Source organism: Gallinula chloropus, assembly GCF_964237585.1.
Source record: "Gallinula chloropus genome assembly, chromosome: 26".
Classification (NCBI taxonomy): domain Eukaryota; kingdom Metazoa; phylum Chordata; class Aves; order Gruiformes; family Rallidae; genus Gallinula; species Gallinula chloropus.
The window spans coordinates 4071047-4092265 of NC_140111.1; the positions used below are offsets into that span (position 1 = coordinate 4071047).

The 21219-nt window shown below is 56.8% G+C and overlaps 2 protein-coding genes across 3 annotated transcripts; both read left to right on the top strand.

Moving 5' to 3' along the window:
- Positions 1–894: 894 nt before the first annotated feature.
- LOC311200999 (feather keratin Cos2-3-like) lies at positions 895–20875 on the top strand (the record flags this gene model as incomplete). 2 transcript variants are annotated; one of them, XM_084275295.1, is made up of 2 exons in its annotated part: positions 895–921; positions 20546–20875. In XM_084275295.1, the coding sequence occupies exon 2, from the start codon at positions 20567–20569 to the stop codon at positions 20873–20875; it is 309 nt and encodes a 102-aa protein (XP_084131421.1). In that variant the 5' UTR covers positions 895–921; positions 20546–20566. The 2 variants fall into 2 exon arrangements, with proteins under 2 accessions (XP_084131421.1, XP_084131422.1); XM_084275296.1 differs by lacking the exon at positions 895–921 and adding an exon at positions 20121–20165 and having other exon boundaries at positions 20564–20875.
- On the top strand, positions 6505–6810 carry LOC311201099 (feather keratin Cos1-2-like; the record flags this gene model as incomplete). The annotated part of the gene is made up of 1 exon (XM_084275402.1): positions 6505–6810. The coding sequence occupies one exon, from the start codon at positions 6505–6507 to the stop codon at positions 6808–6810; it is 306 nt and encodes a 101-aa protein (XP_084131528.1).
- Positions 20876–21219: the final 344 nt, after the last annotated feature.

Genomic DNA, 21219 nt, shown 5'->3' on the forward strand with positions numbered 1-21219 from the left:
CAGGGGCAGCGCAACGGCCACAGGCCCATCAGGCAGGTTGCCGGGGAAGCGCTTCCCACTGTTACACAACTCCTGTTATTCCCAGGGTTCCTTGGCACATTGGACACGGAAAACAGCACTGGGAGGGAAAGGGCAAGGGGTTCTGTATCACAGAGTCACAGAATGAGTGGGGCTGGAAGGGCCCTCTGGAGATCATCTCGTCCAAACCCCCTGCCAGAGCAGGATCACCTCCAGGCAGTTCTGTTCCCTGTCTAAAGCCCATCTACAGGGTCCTCTAGGAAAGACAGGCAGCAGAGAGAGGGCTTCTGTGCCAGTGAATTGGCTCAAGCTGGGCACCGCACTCTCAGAAGCTGCATCTCCTGCTCTCCTCAGGTGCACAAGTCTTTCCTCAGCAACGCTGAACCATTGGACAAATAGGACAATAGAATAAAATTCTGTTAAGCCCATGGTCTGTGTGATGGCCCTTTATAGTGCAGACAGCGATGTTTGGCTGTATCGAGTCTTTTCAGTTCATTGCAGATTATGAGAGGGCCAGTGTCGTGTCTGTGTGTTTGCCAGCTCTTTATCTTGCATGATCTCTGATGCAGTCTTCCATTACATGCAATGAATCCTCTGCCCACAATGACATTTTCTGCTCTGGAAATCCTTGGGCCTCTCATCCTGTCCCACAAAATGTGGGGAATTCACTTGGGAATGTGCCTGGCATGAGGCAGGACATGGACAGACAGCAGTTCAGGAAGCCAGAGCACAGCCCAGAGCATTCCCCGGGATGTTTTGCATTCAAGATGAGCGTGTCAGAAAAGAATCCCCTCTCCAAGGGATGCCTCTGGCAGCCTGGGGCAGTAAAGGCCCAGGATAAAAGCCAGCCCAACTCGGCACTCGCTCACCCACTTCTCTTGCCTCCTTCTCCTTGGGAACCAGGTGAGTCTGAGGCCCCTTCTTCTTTCTCTGCTTTCTTAAAAGGGAGGTCTCGCCTATGTGGACTTCTCATCTGACAGCAGCTGTGTCCTGGGCATGACTCTGGGGCTGCTTGTCCAGAGAGGGATGAGAGGAAGAAGGAAGAGAGGGAAGAAGAGAGAGGGAAGTGGGGAGGAGGTTAGGCATGGAGGGAAGCTGGGGTGGTACTGAGCTGGCTGCTGGAGTCAGAGCTAGGAAGAGCTGGGTAACAGCTGGTGGGACTTCTTAATCCCAGGCAGGATAATGCCAAGAATCCCTTACACATCTCTGCACAGCATCCACCTCCCAGCCCTCTGGTTCTTTGACTTCCTCATGAAGTGGTGACAGGCTGCTCCTCACCCATTCCCATGTTTTTCTTCCTCCCTGTTGTCACTCCCAGGTGCAGCTCCTGCCCCAGGACATGTCCTGCTACAGCCAGTGCCAGCCCTGCTGCCAGCCCTGTGGCCCGACCCCGCTGGCCAACAGCTGCAATGAGCCCTGTTGCAGGCAGTGCCAGAGCTCTACCGTGGTCATCGAGCCCCCTGCTGTGGTGGTGACCCTGCCTGGCCCCATCCTCAGCTCCTACCCACAGAACACCGTCGTGGGCTCCTCCACCTCTGCTGCTGTTGGCAGCATCCTCAGCTGTGATGGAGTGCCCATCAACTCTGGGGGCTTTGACCTCTCCTGCATCACCAGCCGCTACTGTGGCAACAGATGCCAACCCTGCTAAAGCTGCTGGCAGTGACCTCAGACAAGGACCCCCAGGAACTCAGAGTGTGATGCTGCACAGAGGAGCAAACTCCGTGCTGCTGCTTTAACCAACGTGACCATCGTTGGCTTGGCCTGCAAGGGCAAGACTGGGACAGCCTGAGCTCTTGGACAACACGGCCAATGTCTACCTTTCCTCTCTTCCCCTCATCCTTTTCACCTCTTTTCTTGTCTTCTGCTCCCCTCCAATCCTGCTGGGAGGATCCCACAAACCAGCCTGGAGGGACCTGCTGGCCTGTCTCCCTTTGCTGGGCAGATGTCCTGTGGGAACTCTGCCATGGGAAAAGGGAAACAGATTCTTGGCACCTCCTGCACTGGGGCCTCCACTCAGAGTGACCTCATGGCACCCTTTAGACTCTTCAATAAATTGCTGCAGCCCTGCCCGTGTCCCTGTGCTGCTCTTTCCAGCTGCGTCCTGACTACGGAGAGAGAAAGCCACGGGTTTGGGGTGAACTAGGTGGGGGCAGAGGGGGACTCTTCATCACTCCTTGAGGTATTGGAGGGTGGGACACACTGCAGCATCTCTTCTTTCAGGCACTGCCTCCTGAAGCGTAGGAAGTCAACCCTACTTACTCCACAGCCAATGCCCATCTGTCTTTGCCTTGCTCCGTTTCTGCTCAGAAATCCCCCCTTGGCCACAGGGGATGTCCTGCGAGCAGGAAACCTGACATGGGTGGTTTTTAGGTATGTCCCGGGAAGGGGCCGGAGCGGCAGCACCGCAGCGGCAGCGCCCCCTGGCGGGCCCGACCGGGCTGTGCCCCCCAGCCCGACACACACGCCCGGCCCCGCCCGCGGCGGTTCGTGCCCGGCCGCAGCCCCGGCTCCTCTCCTCGTGTCACTCACGGCGCAGTAATACACCGCCGCGTCCCTGCGCCGAGGCTGGGACAGCACCAGGGTGCTGGACAGACGGTCTGCCGGCACTGACAGCTTCCCAGGCGGGTCCAACATTGATTTTTCTCCACTGTATCCTGTTACAATGTGTTGCAGCGTCTGATCTGAAAGCTGACGGTACCACTGGATGTTGTTGGCCTGTATGCTGGGGTGGGAGCAGTTGATGGTGATTTCGGTGCCCTCGGTGGTCTCTGCCCACGGCTCCTGCTGCACCTGGGCTCTGCCAACAGCCGCTGCCAGGAAGGAGAAAGAGAAGGAAAAAACCTCAGAAACTGCTTTCTGCCCAGCCCTGCCTGGTGTTTCCCAGAGGAAATCCCGCACAAGCACCAGCACCGTGACGACATGAGGAGGAGAAGGGTTTCCAGCCTGGGAAGGAACAAAAGTGCCCAGGAATAGTTGATGGAGAGAGGAATGATGGTTTGAAGGGTGGAGATATGGAGGAGAAAAGGGAAAGACGAATATAGGAATGGAGGAAGAGAAAGAAATGGAGTAGTAGAGAGCAGCAAGGGAGAATGGGGTCGTGGTGGGGAATAAGGTCCGAGAATGAGCAGAAGGGCCAGAGAGTATTTCCAGCCACAGCGTGGTCCCACACCAGCCCCCGCCACCCCCGGCAGCCCCACACACCCAGCAGCACCGCGGCCAGCCCCGCCAGCCCTGCCCCCCGGCCCCGCCGCATCCCGCCAGCCCCGGCTCTCTGCTGCCTGTGGCCGCGGCGCCTCCTCTCCGCCGCCTCCTCTCTCTCCTCACGGCCCCGCTGCCGCCAGCTCCGCCCCGGGGCTGAGCCCTGCGCCGCCAGCGGGGCCGGGCCGGCAGGTCGGGAGCGGAGCGGCCCGAGGGGCGCGGCGCTGCCCAGCCCTGGGCCCCCCGCAATCCCCGGCGCAGAGGGAAGCGGGAAGAGCCGCCGGCGCGGCCGGAGCTCGGGAAAGCCGGCCAGAGGAACGGGGCGGGAGCTACTGCTCTAGGACAAGGCACCCCAAACCCACAGCGGCCCCCGGGACACCTCAGGTGCTGCTGCCACCCTTGCAGGCTGGGAACGGCCGGCAGCTGCTCCAGGAACAGCGGCTCTGGGATCCTGTCCTTGGGTACTTGAGTCCGTAATTGATGGCCACTCCTTTGAGTCTGGCAGTGCAAATAGAGAAGGACGAGTTGACCCTCAGGATACACAAGTTCACACATGCAGAGAGGAGTTGAGGATGCAGATGAAACAGGTCATAGCCATGAACCCCACTGTCATGGACTCATACAAAGGTTTGGATGATCTCCATCAAATTCCTGTGCCATGGACTCACAAACCTTCCAGTTTGCCCAAAAGCCCATCCAACCTGCCAACACCACCTACTCAGGGAACAGTTTCTTCCTAAACCTCATCTTAATCTCCCTGCTTTCACCTTAAAGCTCTTAACCCTTCTCCTCTCAATACATGCTCTGGCAAAAAGACTCTCCCCTACTTTATATACCAGAAGGCTCTTCTAAGATCTCCCTGGAGTCTTCCCTTTTCCAGGCTGAGCAATCCCAACTCTCTGAACCTCTCCTCACAGGAGAGGTGCTCCAGCCTTCTTATCATCTCATTGTCCTCCTCTGAACATCCTCCACCAGATCCAGGTGGTTTTGATGTTGGGGGCACTAAAGCCAGACACAGTACTCCACGAAGGCTCTCATGGGAGTGGTGTAGAGGGGTAGAATCACCTCCCTAGACCTGCTGGTCATGCCTGTGCTGCTGTGGTACAGGACAGGGTTGGTGCTCTGAGCCGCAGGTATGCATTCATAGAATCATAGAATCATAGAATCATATAATGGCATGGGTTGGAAGGGACCCCAAGGATAAGAGAGCTCCAACCCCCCTGCCACAGGCACGGCCACCAATCTCCAATGCCTGGAGCTACACAAGGTTGCCCAGGGCCTCATCCAACCTGGCCTTGAACACTTCCAGGGATGGGGCATCCATCACCTCTCTGGACAGTCTGTTCCAGTACCTCACCACTCTGTAAAAAACCTCACCCTAAGATCTAATCTAAACCTTCCTTCCTTTAGTTTTAATCTATTCCCCCTTGTCCTGCAATTAAAAGTTTATTCCCCTCCTGTTTGTATGTTCCCTTCAGGGACTGGAAGGCTTCTATGAGGTCCCCCCACAGCCTTCTCTTCTCCAGGCTGAACAAGCCCAGCTCCCTCAGCCTATCTTCGTAGGGGAGCTTCTCCAGCCCTCTTATCATCTTTGTGGCTCCTCTGAACCCTCTCCAATAGTTCTACATCTTTCTTGTATTGCGGGCCCCAGACCTGGACACAGGACTCCAGTTGGGGCCTCATGAGGGCAGAGAAAAGAGAGACAATCCCCTCCCTGTCACTTCTGGCCACCCCTCTTCTGATGGAGCCCAGGATACCATTGGCCTTCCAAGCTTCAAGAGCCACTGTTGGCCCATGTTAAGTTTCCCATCCACCAGAATCCCCAAGTCCTTCTCAGCAGGGCTGCTCTCCCGGAGCTCTTCTCCCAGTCTGTATCTATATCTGGGATTCTTCCAGCCCAAGTGCAACACCTGACACTTCGCAGTGTTGAACCTCACCTGGGCCCACCTTTCCAGCCTGTCAAGATCCCTCTGGATGGCTTCCTTTCCAACTGTTGTGTAACCCACACCACTCAGCATTGTGTCATTGCTGGCTTATGGTTAACTTTTCATCAGCCAACACCACCAAGTCCTTCTCCTCAGGGCTGCTCACAAGCCATTCTCCACCCAGCCTGGAGTTGTGCTTGGGTTTGCACTGATCCATATGCAGGACCTTGCATTTGGTCTTCTTGGTCTTTCTTTGTGAAGGACTGTCTCCTGTGGCTGGGACCACATGGAGCAGCAGGGGAACAGAGTGTGGAATGAATGTCCCCATGGCCAAGAAGGAAACCAACTTGTGAGGAACTGACTGAAACCCCCATTCCCCAGTCCCTGCCCCTCCCTGTGCCAAAGTGGGGGAGAAGAAGGGAGTGAAATCCTGACTAGACTGAAGTCGGCTAAGAAGGAAGAGGTGAGGGAAGGTACTTTAAGAACTGGCCAAGCTTCTCATTACCCGACTCAGGTGTCACTGGGTGTGTAATAATTAGAGAGTTTTCTTTCCATCACTCTGTGTTGAGTCTGTTTTAACCATGATGTTGATTACAGGATGATCTCTCCCTGTCCTTATCTCCACTCCTAAGCCTCTGGGAATCTGCCCTCAAGCCAGGGTCAAACCACCACAGGCTGCTGTTCAGTGTTTAGCATCTCAGGTCTGGGAGTGATGGCCAGGTTGGGGCAGTGTTGACAACAGTTCAGCTGAATCTGCTACCCACACTGCTGCATTCATGCCCTAGAAAGCTGCAAATGAAAAGGCAGCAGTGCTGGAAAATACAACCCAGCCCATAGCATCAGCGGCGATGGTTTGCATGCAAGAGGAGCTTGGCACAAAATTGGTACCTCTGCAAAGGGGCCTCATGTCCTGAGGCAATGCAGGGCAGGTATAAAAGCCAGCACAAGTCCCTGCTCTCTCACACAGCTCTCTTGCCTCCTTCTCTTTGGGAAACAGGTGAGTGCTGAGCCCCTTCTCTTCTTCCTCCAGAGGGAGATGTCCAATGGATGGGCATCTCAGATGCTCTTGGCTCTGGCCTTCCCTGGGCTTTGGACCTTCTTGTCATGACAAAGTAGAGAGAAGGTTCCTGGGACAGAGACTGGATTGGGGCTGAGGAAGGGTTTGATTACAGATTGGGAGGGACCCTCTGTGAGCCAGGCTGCTCTTTATAGGATGATGTAGACTATGTGGCTCCTGGCGGAGTTACCAGCTCCCCAGGAGCACTTGGCTCCTTTCTGAGACAGAAAAACCCCAGGCTGCTCCTCACCAACCCTGGTGCTTCCTCCCTGCTTCTCTCCCAGGTGCAGCTCCAGCCTTAGAAACATGTCCTGCTACAGCCCGTGCCAGCCTTGCCGGCCCTGCGGCCCAACCCCGCTGGCCAACAGCTGCAATGAGCCCTGTGTCAGGCAGTGCCAGAGCTCCACTGTGGCCATCGAGCCCCCTGTTGTGGTGGTGACCCTGCCTGGCCCCATCCTCAGCTCCTTCCCACAGAACACCGTCGTGGGCTCCTCCACCTCCGCTGCTGTTGGCAGCATCCTCAGCTGTGATGGAGTGCCCATCAACTCTGGGGGCTTGGACCTCTCCTGCATCACCAGCCGCTACGGTGGCAGAAGGTGCCTCCCCTGCTAAAGATGCTGGAAAAACCCCACAGAAACACTTTAAGGAACTCAGAAGATGATGATGGTCACAGGATCAATTTTTAGGATGTTGTTTCCAGGGTAGCTGAATGGCTATGCTTCTCTCTCCTGCTTCCTTGTCTGCTTCTGCTCCACTTCTGCTCCACTTGGGATTAAGGTCCCCTAGACCAGCCTGTTTGGGACAATGTTTTCTGCCTCTTTGGTTTATAGACAAACACCATGCAGTAATGTCCCCACTGGCAGGGATTCTTGGGTACCCCTGGGACTCCCTGCACTGCTGTCCTCCACTTGGAGTGACCTTATTTCCCTCTTCTGGTTCATTAAAGTTCTGCTGCATTCAAGCCTGGTCTCCTTGTGTTCATTCCCTCCATGGACACTCCCTGCACTGGCAAAGGTAAAGAGTGTTGCTCTGGGGTGGAAGGGGGTGAGGGCACAAGGACACCCTTCCCCATTCCCAGAGGAATGGGAGGTTGGGACAGACATCAATTTCTCGTCTCTTGGGCACTGTCACGTGGAGCCAAGGAAGAAATCCGTGGATGTTCTGCTGCCAGTTACCATCAGGCCTTGCCTTGTTGTGTCTCTACTTCCAACAGCCCAGAAAAGCAGGAGGCCTTGAGGTTTCAGCAGCCCCATGAGTGTGGGCTCCACTGTGTAGCCTGAGTGAGGCTGATGCCAGTACTAACATGTGCATTCCCTCAGCCCTGCATGTCTGGCCAGCAGCTGGGCTGGGCTAGGCACTGGAACACCGTGTGAGGTACCAATTTCAACTACCTGTGCCCATGTCTACAAGCCATGGACCCTAGACCAGGTCATGGAGCAGAGTGGAAGGGGAAGGCAAGGCTGTGAGTTCTCCTCAGGCATTGTTGTTTCCCTTCCCTGCACCTCCCACTGTATGGAGCCATTCTCTTGCTGACACCCACTGGTTGTCCTGTATCCAGGGATGTCAACCTCAGGTTCAAGGGAGACAGCACCACTGCATCGAATCCCACCCTCTCCTTCCTTCCTCCACCTCTTTCCCTGAGCAGAATGGGAGACTTGCAACAAAAGGAAGGAGGACTCGGAGACCCAGGTTTGGATGCAACACAACTTTAATGAGTATAAAGGAGAAAGGGAGGTGGCTCATAGGGAGCACCAGGCACAGCCACTAAGATGCGGTCGAGCTCCTGCAGAGTGTTGTCTGTCTGTCGGCCCTGCCTAGGAAGGGAGGCCAACAGCTGCCTGCAAAGGCAGAGTTGAAAGATGGAGACAGCACGGGAAATAGACAGAGGAGAGTAGAAGAAGGAAACAGCTCTACATTCAATGCCCTGAATCTCTATCTCCTCCCCAGCACCACGTTCTCAGGCCACGGGAGGTTCTTGCCAGGGGAGGCTGCCTGCAGCTTTAGCAGGGTTGGCATCTGTTGCCACAGTAGCGGCTGGTGATGCAGGAGAGGTCAAAGCCCCCAGAGCAGATGGGCACTCCATCACAGCTGAGGATGCTGCCAACAGCAGCAGAGGTGGAGGAGCCCACGATGGTGTTCTGTGGGTTGGAGCTGAGGATGGGGCCAGGCAGGGTCACCACCACAGCAGGGGGCTCGATGACCACGGTGGAGCTCTGGCACTGCCTGCAACAGGCCTCATTGCAGCTGCTGGCCAGAGGGGTCGGGCCGCAGGGCTGGCAAGGAGGGCAGCAGGGCTGGCAAGGAGGGCAGCAAGGCTGGCAGGGCTCGCAGCAGGGACGGCACTTCTCGGAGCAGGACATGGCTCTGGGTCAGAGGATCACCTGGGAGAAAGGGTCAGGGGAGGGAGCAAACCCAGACACATGAGAAGCAGCACCGCACCCAACCACCAGGGAGGCAAGGCACCGGCTTGGCCCAGCATATGCTGCCCAGCTCAAGTCCCAGGAGCCACCTCAACTAAGGCCCAGCCCCTCTCTGTGCAAGACTCTCTCTCCCCGTCCCTCTCCCATGTGAAGCAGCTCCCAGCCGTGGGCTAGGACACACCGTATCATCGGCGACATACATCCAGGAAAGACCTGATCTTGAAGGAGGAGAAGGAGAAGAACCCTGAAACTCACCTGATTCCCAAGGAGAAAGAAGGACAGAGAAGGCAATGAGAGAGCAGACACTTGGGCTGCCTTTTATAGGAGCCCTGCACTGCCTCAGGCCCACAAGCACCTTTGCGGAAGTACTAATGTTCTGACCAGCTCCTGTCAAATGCAAACCATCCCAGGTAATGGCATGGGCTGTCTCCTGGTTTCCTGCACTGCTGCCTTCTCATTTCCTGGCTTATGCCACGTGCTTTCCCATCTGAAGGCTTCTGTGAGTCCCGGGATGAGAGGCCCCAGGATTACCGGGGCAGAAAGACGTCAGCAGAAGCAGAACGCCCAGCTCCAGTGCTGATGGAGCACTGTGAAGGCCATTGCTAGGCCTCTGGGTCCTTCCATTGGCTCAACTGTGGCAAAAGAGTTCAGGAAATGGGCACTGCTCTTGTGCTTCTTGTCCAGATGCCCAAGGACTGCCATTTGAGAGGACATGGCACATCTGTTTATCTTGCTCCCCCCAAGTCTCTCTGATGGTTGCTCATTGTTTCACACAGGTGTTGCTTCCACTGGGAGGGTCTGACCCTCTTGCAGCACTAACAGTGCTGTCAGGACAATTTTTTGGGGCTCATTTGCCATGTGCACAGTGGCGCCTCTTTCTCTGCCAGTCAGATTCCTCCCTGATGCCTTCAGTCTGCCCTCCCAAGCTTTCCATCACTCCTGTTGATTTCCGTTCCTTCCCAGGCAGCTGGTCCTCAAGGGACAGCAGAGCGTGTCCACTGCTCCAGGGGCACCAGGAAGCAGGGGGCATGAAGACAGACAAAACCCAACTGACCAGAATTGTCAAGAATGTGCTGAGGCTGAGCCTGCTTGAGCGGGGTATTGGACTGGGGGAACAACAGTTGAAGGAGCACAGCAACAGTTCTGCTCCTCTGGCCTTCAGAATATTTCCCTAGATTGGGCAGCTGGAGGGCATTAGGGTATGTCTGATAATTGTGTGACGGTTTCTCAGTTGCACAATTCCTCATTGCCTAATTGAAATGCCTGAGGGGCTGCTGGTGTTAGTGACACCCTGGTGTTGAGATGCCTGAGGGTGTCCTTGGGAAGGGAGCCAAGCTATGATGAGACAGCCCCTACGCTGAGCATCCCTCGGGAACGTCTGAGTTCATGAAGGGAACCATGAAATCTCTGTGTCTCACAGGAGGGACCTGAAGCTGTACCTGTGCCTGGGAAAAAGTGCTCAGCATCCTTGGGAAGGGGGAGAGAGGCCAGAGCAGAACCAGCCTGAGCTGGGCTGTAAGGGAACCTGTGCATCACACAGACAAGGCTGGCAGGCCTTTCCAGACAGGCCAGAGGTGCCACGTCACCCTGAAGGCTCTGAGCCCTTTCTGGGGAAGCAGGAGAGCCCTGTGGGACACATCCTGCTGCCCCCCGGCCTTGCACGGCCCGTCTCAGGCTCCACGGGGAGCGCTGCCCGAGAGAGGCCGTTTGCTGCCTGCGGGAGCACCGATCCGCAGCATCCGTCACTGCGCAGAGGAGCGGAGCGCAGCCCCGACTGGCGGGAGGAGCTGGTGCTGCCGGGGTCGGGCCCGGCGGGGCAGGGGAAGGGCCACAGGTCCTGGGCAGGGGGTCCCGGAGGCCGCAGCAGCAGCGCCCCCTGGCGGGCCCGGCCGGGCTGAGTCCCCGAGCCCGACACACACGCCCGGCCCCGCCCGCGGCGGTTCGTGCCCGGCCGCAGCCCCGGCTCCTCTCCCCGTGTCTCTCACGGCGCAGTAATACACCGCCGCGTCCCTGCGCCGGGGCTGGGAGAGACACAACTTGCTCGACCGTTGGTCTGCCGCCACCGACAGCTTCCCAGGCGGGTCCTTCAAGTTCGTGGAATCTTTAAAGCCGCTCACAAGCAATTCAGGAGCTCGGTCTGGCAGCTGGCGGTACCAGTAGATGTAGGCGGCCTTTATGCTGGTGTGTGAGCAGTTGATGGTGATTTCGGTGCCCTCGGTGGTCTCTGCCCACGGCTCCTGCTGCACCTGGGCTCTGGCCACAGCCGCTGCCAGGAAGGAGAAAGAGAAGGAAAAACCTCAGAAACTGCTTTCTGCCCAGCCCTGCCTGGTGTTTCCCAGAGGAAATCCCGCACAAGCACCGGCACCGTGCCGACATGAGGAGGAGAAGGGTTTCCAGCCTGGGCAGGAACAAAAGTGCTCAGGAATAGCTGCTGGAGACAGGAATAAGTGAATGCCGGGGGGAAAGGGGGGGATATGGATGAGAAAAGGAAGAGAGAAAATGAGGCAGAGAAATAAACGAATGGATTAAAAGAGACCGGACAGGCGGAAAAAAGTGGGGAAATAAGATTCGAGAAGGAGCAGGAGAGACAGAGAATGTTCCTGGGAACAGCACTGGTCCCAGGTCTGGATCTTGCCACCCCCAGCAGCCCCACGCACCCAGCAGCACCGCGGCCAGCCCCGCCAGCCCTGCGCCCCGGCCCCGCCGCATCCCGCCAGCCCCGGCTCTCTGCTGCCTGTGGCCGCGGCGCCCCCTCTCCGCCGCCTCCTCTCTCTCCTCACGGCCCCGCTGCCGCCAGCTCCGCCCCGGGGCTGAGCCCTGCGCCGCCGGTGGCCCGAGGGGCGCGGCGCTGCTCAGCCCTGGGCCCCCCGCACTCCCCAGCACAGAGCGAAGCCGGACGAGCCACCGGCGCGCGCAGAGCTCGGGAAGCCGACCAGAGGAACGGGGCGGGTGCTGCTGCTGCTGCTGCGCGGGGACAAGGCACCCCAAACCCACAGCGAGCCCTGGGACACCTCGGGTGCTGCTGCCGCCCTTGCAGCCATCGCACAAGTCAACACAAGTTGACACACACACAGAGGAGTTGAGGATGCAGATGAAACAGGTCATAGCCATAAACCCCACTGTCATGGACTCATACAATGGTTTGGATGATCTCCATCAAATTCCTGTGCCATGGGCTTACAAACCTTCCAGTTTGCCCAAAGGCCCATCCAACCTGCCAACACCACCTACTCAGGAAACAGTTTCTTCCTAAACCTCATCTTAATCTCCCTGCTTTCACCTTAAAGCTCTTAATCCTTCTCCTCTCAATACATGCTCTGGCAAAAAGACCCTCCCCTACTTTATATACCAGAAGGCTCTTCTAAGATCTCCCTGGAGCCCTCCCTTTTCCAGGCTGAGCAATCCCAACTCTCTGAACCTCTCCTCACAAGAGAGGTTCTCCAGCCTCCTTAGCATCTACTTTGCCCTCCTCTGAACTTCCTCCACCAGCTCCAGGTCTTTTTGATGTTGGGGGCACCAAAGCCAGACACAGTACTCCATGAGGGGTCTCATGGGAGTGGTGTAGAGGGGCAGAATCACCTCCCTAGACCTGCTGGTCATGTCTGTGCTGCTGTGGTACAGGACTGGGTTGGTGCTCTGGGCTACAGGCATGCACTGCTGACTTAGGGTTAACATTTCATCAACCAGAGCACTGCATTAGGCTGGCCAGGGAGGTGGTGAATTCTCCTTCTCTGGAGATATTCAAGACTTGTCTGGATGCCTATCTGTGCAATATGAGCTCAGGAGCCTGCTTTGGCAGGGGGGTTGTGCCCGATGATCTCTTGAGGTCCCTTCCAACCCCTGTGATTCTGTGATTCTGTGATTCTGTGATTCTGTGAACCGAGACCACCAAGTCCTTCTCCTCAGGGCTGCTCACAAGCCATTCTCCACCCAGCCTGGAGTTGTGCTTGGGATTGCCCTGACCCATATGCAGGACCTTGCATTTGGTCTTCTTGGTCTTTCTTTGTGAAGGACTGTCTCCTGTGGCTGGGACCACACGGTGCAGCAGGGGAAGAGTGTGTGGCATGAATGTCCCCATGGCCAAGAAGGAAACCAACTTGTGAGGAACTGACTGAAACCCCCATTCCCCAGTCCCTGCTCTCCCCGTGGCACAGAAGGGGGGAAAAATGGAGTGAAATCCTGACTAGAGTGAAGTCTGCTAAGAAGGGAGAGGTGGGGGAAGGTACTTTAAGATCTGCTCGTGCTTCTCATTATCTGCCTCTGGTGTCACTGGGTGTGTAATAAATTAGAGAGTTTTCTTTCCATCACTCTGTTATGAGTCTGTTTTAACCATGATGTTGATTACGGGATGATCTCTCCCTGTCCTTATCTCCACTCCTAAGCCTCTGGGAATCTGCCCTCAAGCCAGGGTCAAACCACCACAGGCTGCTGTTCAGTGTTTAGCATCTCAGGTCTGGGAGTGATGGCCAGGTTGGGGCAGTGTTGACAACAGTTCAGCTGAATCTTCTGCCCACACTGCTGCATTCCTGCCCTAGAAACCTGCAAATGAAAAGGCAGCAGTGCTGGAAAATACAGCCCAGCCCATAGCATCAGCGGCGATGGTTTGCATGCAAGAGGAGATGGTCAGAAAATTGGTACCTCTGCAAAGGGGCCTCATGTCCTATGGCAATGCAGGGCAGGTATAAAAGCCAGCACAAGTCCCTGCTCTCTCATACACTTCTCCTGCCTCCTTCTCTTTGGGAACCAGGTGAGTGCTGAGCCCCTTCTCCTCTTCTTCCAGAGGGAGATGTCCAATGGATGGGCATCTCAGATGATCTTGGCTCTGGCCTTCCCTGGGCTTTGGACCTTCTTGTCATGACAAAGTAGAGAGAAGGTTCCTGGGACAGAGACTGGATTGGGGCTGAGGAAGGGTTTGATTACAGATTGGGAGGGACCCTCTGTGAGCCAGGCTGCCCTTTATAGGATGATGTAGACCATTTGCTCCCGGTGGAGTTTCCAGGTCCCAAGGACGACTTAGCTTCTTTGTGAAATGGAAAAAAAACAGGCTGCTTCTCACCCACCCTGGTGCTGTGCTTCCTCCCTGCTTCTCTCCCAGGTGCATCTCCAGCCCAAGACATGTCCTGCTACAGCCCGTGCCAGCCCTGCCGGCCCTGCGGCCCGACCCCGCTGGCCAACAGCTGCAATGAGCCCTGTGTCAGGCAGTGCCAGAGCTCCACTGTGGCCATCGAGCCCCCTGCTGTGGTGGTGACCCTGCCTGGCCCCATCCTCAGCTCCTTCCCACAGAACACCGTCGTGGGCTCCTCCACCTCCGCTGCTGTTGGCAGCATCCTCAGCTGTGATGGAGTGCCCATCAACTCTGGGGGCTTGGACCTCTCCTGCATCACCAGCCGCTACGGTGGCAGAAGGTGCCTCCCCTGCTAAAGATGCTGGAAAAACCCCACAGAAACACATTAAGGAACTCAGAAGATGATGATGGACTCAGGATCAATCTTTAGGATGTTGTTTCCAGGGTAGCTGAATGGCTATGCTTCTCTCTCCTGCTTCCTTGTCTGCTTCTGCTCCAGTTGGGATTAAAGTCCCCTAGACCAGCCTGGTGGGGACGATGTCTTTTGTCTCTTTGGTTTATAGACAAACACCATGCAGGAATGTCCCCACAGGCAGGGATTCTCGGGTACCCCTGGGACTCCCTGCACTGCTGTCCTCCACTTGGAGTGACTTTGTTTCCCTCTTCTGGTTCATTAAAGTTCTGCTGCATTCAAGCCTGGTCTAACTTTGTTCCTTCCATCCATGGACTCTCTCTGTGCTGGCAAAGGTAAAGAGTGTTGCTCTGGGGTGGAAGGGGGTGAAGGCACAAGGACACCCTTCTCCATTCCCAGAGGAATGGGAGGTTGGGACAGCCTTCAGTGGCTCCTATTTTAAGCACTGTCACTTTGATCCAAGGAACGAATCCGTGGATGTTCTGCTGCCAGTTACCATCAGGCCTAGCCTAGCTGTAGTTAAAGAGGCAATTAATTAATATAGCTTTAATCTAAGGAGAATTTGTGGGTCTTGGGAAGAGAAAGTATTTGCTTTACAGAATGGCAGCAGTGGTAAAGCAGGGAACACTCTCACAAAACATAAAACCTGGTTCCTTCAACCGTGTGTAGTGTGGGTAATGGGTTCGTGGTCATCTTCACCCCGGTGGCTCTACCACTGCATGACCACTTTGTATCAAGAAACCCGCTGCTGATCCTGAGCCAGCACTCACACCAGTGGGCACGTTCAAAAATGACCAAAGGGCTGGAGTACCTGTCTTATGAGGAGAAGGCTCCGGGCAGACCTCATCACAGTATTACAGCACGTAAAGGGTGGCTGGAGAGAGGACAGCTGCTCATGAATCTGCAGTGGCCCATGGAGCTGCTGAGTTCACAGGCAGTGCGGGCACCACTGTGTAGCCTGAGTGAGGCTGATGCCAGTACTAACATGTGAATTCCCTCAGCCCTGCATGTCTGGCCAGCAGCTGGGCTGGGCTAGGCACTGGAACACTGTGTGAGGTACCTATTTCGACTACATGTGCCATGGACCCTAGACCAGGTCATGGAGCAGAGTGGAAAGCAGAGGGGAGGCTGTGAGTTCTCCTCAGGCATTGTTGTGTCCCTTCCCTGCACCTCCCACCCTTTGGAGCCATCCTCTCGCTGTCGCCCACTGGTTGTCCTGTATCCAGGGATGTCAACCTCAGGTTCAAGGGAGACAGCACCACTGCATCGAATCCCACCCTCTCCTTCCTTACTCCACCTCTTTCCTTGAGCAGACTGGGAGACTTGCCACAAAAGGAAGGAGGACCCAGAGACCCGGGTTTGGATGCAACACAACTTTAATGAGTGTAAAGGAGAAAGGGAGGTGGCTCACAGGGAGCACCAGGCACAGCCACTAAGATGCAGTCGAGCTCCTGCAGGGTGTTGTCTGTCTGCCGGCCCTGCCGAGGGAGGGAGGCCAACAGGTGCCTACAAGGGCAGTGTTGAATGATGGAGACAACACAGGAAATAGAGAGAGGAGAGTGGAAGAAGGAAACAGCTCTACGTTCAATGCCCTGAATCTCTATCTCCTCCCCAGCACCACGTTCTCAGGCCATGGGAGGTTCTTGCCAGGGGAGGCAGCCTGCAGCTTTAGCAGGGTTGGCATCTGTTGCCACAGTAGCAGCTGGTGATGCAGGAGAGATCAAAGCCCCCAGAGCAGATGGGCACTCCATCACAGCTGAGGATGCTGCCAACAGCAGCGGAGGTGGAGGAGCCCACGATGGTGTTCTGTGGGAAGGAGCTGAGGATGGGGCCGGGCAGGGTCACCACCACAGCAGGGGGCTCGATGACCATGGTGGAGCTCTGGCACTGCCTGCAACAGGCCTCATTGCAGCTGCTGGCCAGAGGGGTCGGGCCGCAGGGCTGGCAAGGAGGGCAGCAGGGCTGGCAAGGAGGGCAGCAAGGCTGGCAGGGCTCGCAGCAGGGACGGCACTTCTCGGAGCAGGACATGGCTCTGGGTCAGAGGATCACCTGGGAGAAAGGGTCACGGGAGGGAGCAAACCCAGACACATGAGAAGCAGCACTGCACCCAACCACCAGGGAGGCAAGGCACCTGCTTGGCCCAGCATATGCTGCCCAGCTCAAGTCCCAGGAGCCACCTCAACTAAGGCCCAGCCCCTCTCTGTGCAAGACTCTCTCTCCCCGTCCCTCTCCCATGTGAAGCAGCTCCCAGCCGTGGGCTAGGACACACCATATCATTGGCGACATACATCCAGGAAAGACCAGATCTTCAAGGAGAAGGAGAAGGAGAAGGAGAAGAGCCCTCAAACTCACCTGATTCCCAAGGAGAAAGAAGGAGAGAGAAGGCGATGAGAGAGCAGACACTTGGGCTGCCTTTTATAGGAGCCCTGCACTGCCTCAGGCCCACAGGCACCTTTGCGGAAGTAATAATGTTCTGACCAGCTCCTGTCAAATGCAAACCATCCCAGGTAATGGCATGGGCTGTCTCCTGGTTTCCTGCACTGCTGCCTTCTCATTTCCTGCCTTATGCCACGTGCTTTCCCATCTGAAGGCTTCTGTGAGTCCCGGCATGAGAGGCCCCAGGATTACCGGGGCATAAAGATGTCAGCAGAAGCAGAACGCCCAGCTCCAGTGCTGATGGAGCACTGTGAAGGACATTGCTGGGCCCCTGAGTCGTTCCATTGGCTCAATTGTGGCAAAAGAGCTCAGGAAATGGGCACTGCTCTTGTGCTTCTTGTCCGGATGCCCAAGGACTGCCATTTGAGAGGACATGGCACATCTGTTTATCTTGCTCCCCCCAAGTCTCTCTGATGGTTGCTCATTGTTTCACACAGGTGTTGCTTCCACTGGGAGGGTCTGACCCTCTTGCAGCACTAACAGTGCTGTCAGGACAATTTTTTGGGGCTCATTTGCCATGTGCACAGTGGCGCCTCTTTCTCTGCCAGTCAGATTCCTCCCTGATGCCTTCAGTCTGCCCTCCCAAGCTTTCCATCACTCCTGTTGATTTCCCTTCCCTGCCAGAGAGCTGGTCCTCAAGGGACAGCAGAGGGTGTCCAGTGCTCCAGGGTCACCAAGAAGCAGGGTTCAAGAAGACAGACAAAACCCATCTGACCAGAATTGTCAAGAATGTGCTGAGGCTGAGCCTGCTTGAGAGGGGCATTGGACTGGGGGAACAACAGTTGAAGGAGCACAGCAACAGTTCTGCTCCTCTGGCCTTCAGAATATTTCCCTAGATTGCGCAGCTGGAGGGCATTTGGACATGTCTGGTAATTCCTGAGTGTGATGGTTTCTCAGTTGCACAATTCCTCATTGCCTAATTGAAATGCCTGAGGGGCTGGTGGAGTTAGTGACACCCTGGGGTTGAGATGCCTGTGGGTGTCATTGGGAAGGGAGCCAAGCTGCGATGAGACAGCCCCTACGCTGAGCATCCCTCGGGAACGTCTGAGTTCATGAAGGGAACCATGAAATCTCTGTGTCTCACAGGAGGGACCTGAAGCTGTACCTGTGCCTGGTAAAAAGAGCTCAGCATCCTTGGGAAGGGGGAGAGAGGCCAGAGCAGAACCAGCCTGAGCTGGGCTGTAAGGGAACCTGTGCCCACTGAGATGCATGGCAGAGACAAGGCTGGCAGGCCTTTCCAGACAGGCCAGAGGTGCCACATCACCCTGAAGGCTCTGAGCCCTTTCTGGGGAAGCAGGAGAGCCCTGTGGGACACATCCTGCTGCCCCCCGGCCTTGCACAGCCCGTCTCAGGCTCCACGGGGAGCGCTGCCCAAGAGAGGCTGTTTGCTGCCTGTGGGAGCACCGATCCGCAGCAGCCGTCACTGCGCAGAGGAGCCGAGCGCAGCCCCGACTAGCGGGAGGAGCTGGTGCTGCCGGGGCCGGGCCCGGCGGGGCGGGGGATGGGCCGCGGGTCCCGGGCAGGGGCCGGGCTATGCCAGGCGGCCCCTGTGAGCGCAGCGGCATCGCCCCCTGGCGGGCCCGGCCGGGCTGTGCCCCCGAGCCCGACACACACGCCCGGCCCCGCCCGCGGCGGTTCGTGCCCGGCCGCAGCCCCGGCTCCTCTCCCCGTGTCTCTCACGGCGCAGTAATACACCGCCGCGTCCCTGCGCCGGGGCTGGGAGAGCTGCAGGGTGCTGAACCGCCGGTCTGCCGACACCCACACATTCCCAGGCGGGTCCAACAGTGATTTATCTCCAGAGTATCCTGATACAATGTGTTGCAGCGTCCGATCTGAAAGCTGACGGTACCACTGGATGTTGTTGGCCTGTATATTGGGGTTCGAGCAGTTGATGGTGATTTCTGTGCCCTCGGTGGTCTCTGCCGACGGCTCCTGCTGCACCTGGGCTCTGCCCGCAGCCACTGCCAGGAAGGAGAAAGAGAAGGAAAACCCTCAGAAACTGCTTTCTGCCCAGCCCTGCCTGGTGTTTCCCAGAGGAAATCCCGCACAAGCACTGGCATCGTGCCGAGCTGTGGAGAATGGTTTCCAGCCTGGGCAGGAACGAAAGTGCTCAGGAATACTTGCTGGAGAGAGGAATGATGGTTTGAAGGGTGGAGATATGGAGGAGAAAAGAGAAAGAGGAATATAGGAATGGAGGAAGGGAAAGAAAGTAATGGAGTAGTAGAGAGCAGCGAGGAAGAAGGGGGTCGTTATGAGGAATAAGGTCTGAGAAGTAGCAGAAGGGCCAGGGAGTATTCCCAGCCACAGCGTGGTCCCACACCAGCCCCAGGCAGCCCCACGCACCCAGCAGCACCGCGGTCAGCCCCGCCAGCCCTGCGCCCCGGCCCCGCCACATCCCGCCAGCCCCGGCTCTCTGCTGCCTGTGGCCGCGGCGCCTCCTCTCCGCCGCCTCCTCTCTCTCCTCACGGCCCTGCTGCCGCCAGCTCCGCCCCGGGGCTGAGCCCTGAGCCACCGGCGGGCCGGGCCGGGCGGGCCGGGTGTGGAGCGGCCCGAGAGGTGCGGCGCTGCCCAGCCCTGGGCTCCCCCGTGTTCAATATATTGCTTTCTCCACGTAAACAACAACCAAGTGCTGAAGGGCACTTTTTGAGGAGGAGCTGGTGGGAGCAGGAGAAGTGGAACGGGGATGTCCGCTGCTCGGTAAGGAGCCCAAGGGCAGGGGCAGCGCAACGGCCACAGGCCCATCAGGCAGGTTGCCGGGGAAGCGCTTCCCACTGTTACACAACTCCTGTTATTCCCAGGGTTCCTTGGCACATCGGACACGGAAAACAGCACTGGGAGGGAAAGGGCAAGGGGTTCTGTATCACAGAGTCACAGAATGAGTGGGGCTGGAAGGGCCCTCTGGAGATTGTCTCATCCAAAACCCTCTGCCAGAGCAGGATCACCTCCAGGCAGTTCTGTCCCCTCTCTAAAGGCCATCTACAGGGTCCTCTAGAAAAGACAGGCAGCAGAGAGAGGGCTTCTGTGCCAGTGAATTGGCTCAAGCTGGGCACCGCACTCTCAGAAGCTGCATCTCCTGCTCTCCTCAGGTGCACAAGTCTTTCCTCAGCAACACTGAACCATTGGACAAATAGGACAATAGAATAAAATTCTGTTAAGCCCATGGTCTGTGTGATGGCCCTTTATAGTGCAGACAGCGATGTTTGGCTGTATCGAGTCTTTTCAGTTCATTGCAGATTATGAGAGGGCCAGTGTCGTGTCTGTGTGTTTGCCAGCTCTTTATCTTGCATGATCTCTGATGCAGTCTTCCATTACATGCAATGAATCCTCTGCCCACAATGACATTTTCTGCTCTGGAAATCCTTGGGCCTCTCATCCCGTCCCACAAAATGTGGGGAATTCACTGGGGAATGTGCCTGGCATGAGGCAGGACATGGACAGACAGCAGTTCAGGAAGCCAGAGCACAGCCCAGAGCATTCCCTGGGATGTTTTGCATTCAAGATGAGCGTGTCAGAAAAGAATCCCCTCTCCAAGGGATGCCTCTGGCAGCCTGGGGCAGTAAAGGCCCAGGATAAAAGTCAGCCCAACTCAGCACTCGCTCACCCGCTTCTCTTGCCTCCTTCTCCTTGGGAACCAGGTGAGTCTGAAGCCCCTTCTTCTTTCTCTGCTTTCTTAAAGGGGAGGTCTCGCCTATGTGGACTTCTCATCTGACAGCAGCTGTGTCCTGGGCATGACTCTGGGGCTGCTCATCAGGAGAGAGGGTAGTGGGGAGGAGGTTAGGCATGGAGGGAAACTGGGGTGGTACTGAGCTGGCTGCTGGAGTCAGAGTTAGGAAGAGCTGGGTAACAGCTGGTGGGACTTCTTAATCCCAGGAAGGATGAGGCTAAGAAGCCCTCATACATCTCTGCACAGCATCCACCTCTTGGCCCTGCAGTTCTTTGTCTTTCTCATGAAGTGGTGACAGGCTGCTCCTCACCAATTCCCATGTTGTTTTTCCTCGCTGTTTTCTCTCCCAGGTGCACCTCCTGCCCCAGAACATGTCCTGCTACAGCCAGTGCCAGCCCTGCTGCCAGCCCTGTGGTCCGACCCCGCTGGCCAGCAGCTGCAATGAGGCCTGTTGCAGGCAGTGCCAGAGCTCCACCGTGGTCATCGAGCCCTCCCCTGTGGTGGTGACCCTGCCCGGCCCCATCCTCAGCTCCTACCCACAGAACACCGTCGTGGGCTCCTCCACCTCCGCTGCTGTTGGCAGCATCCTCAGCTGTGATGGAGTGCCCATCTGCTCTGGGGGCTTCGACCTCTCCTGCATCACCAGCCGCTACTGTGGCAACAGATGCCCCCCCTGCTAAAGCTGCTGGCAGTGACCTCAGACAAGGACCCCCAGGAACTCAGAGCGTGATGCTGCACAGAGGACCAAACTCCGTGCTGGTGTTTTGAGCGAAATGACCATCTTTGGCTTGGCCTGCAAGGGCAAGATTGGGACAGCCTGAGCTCTTGGACAACACGGCCAATGTCTACCTTTCCTCTCTTCCTCTCATCCTTTTCACCTCTTTTCTTGTCTTCTGCTCCCCTCCAATCCTGCTGGGAGGACCCCACAAACCAGCCTGGAGGGACCTGCTGGCCTGTCTCCCTTTGTTGGGCAGGTTGACAGATGTCCTGTGGGAACTCTGCCATGGGGAAGGGGAAACAGATT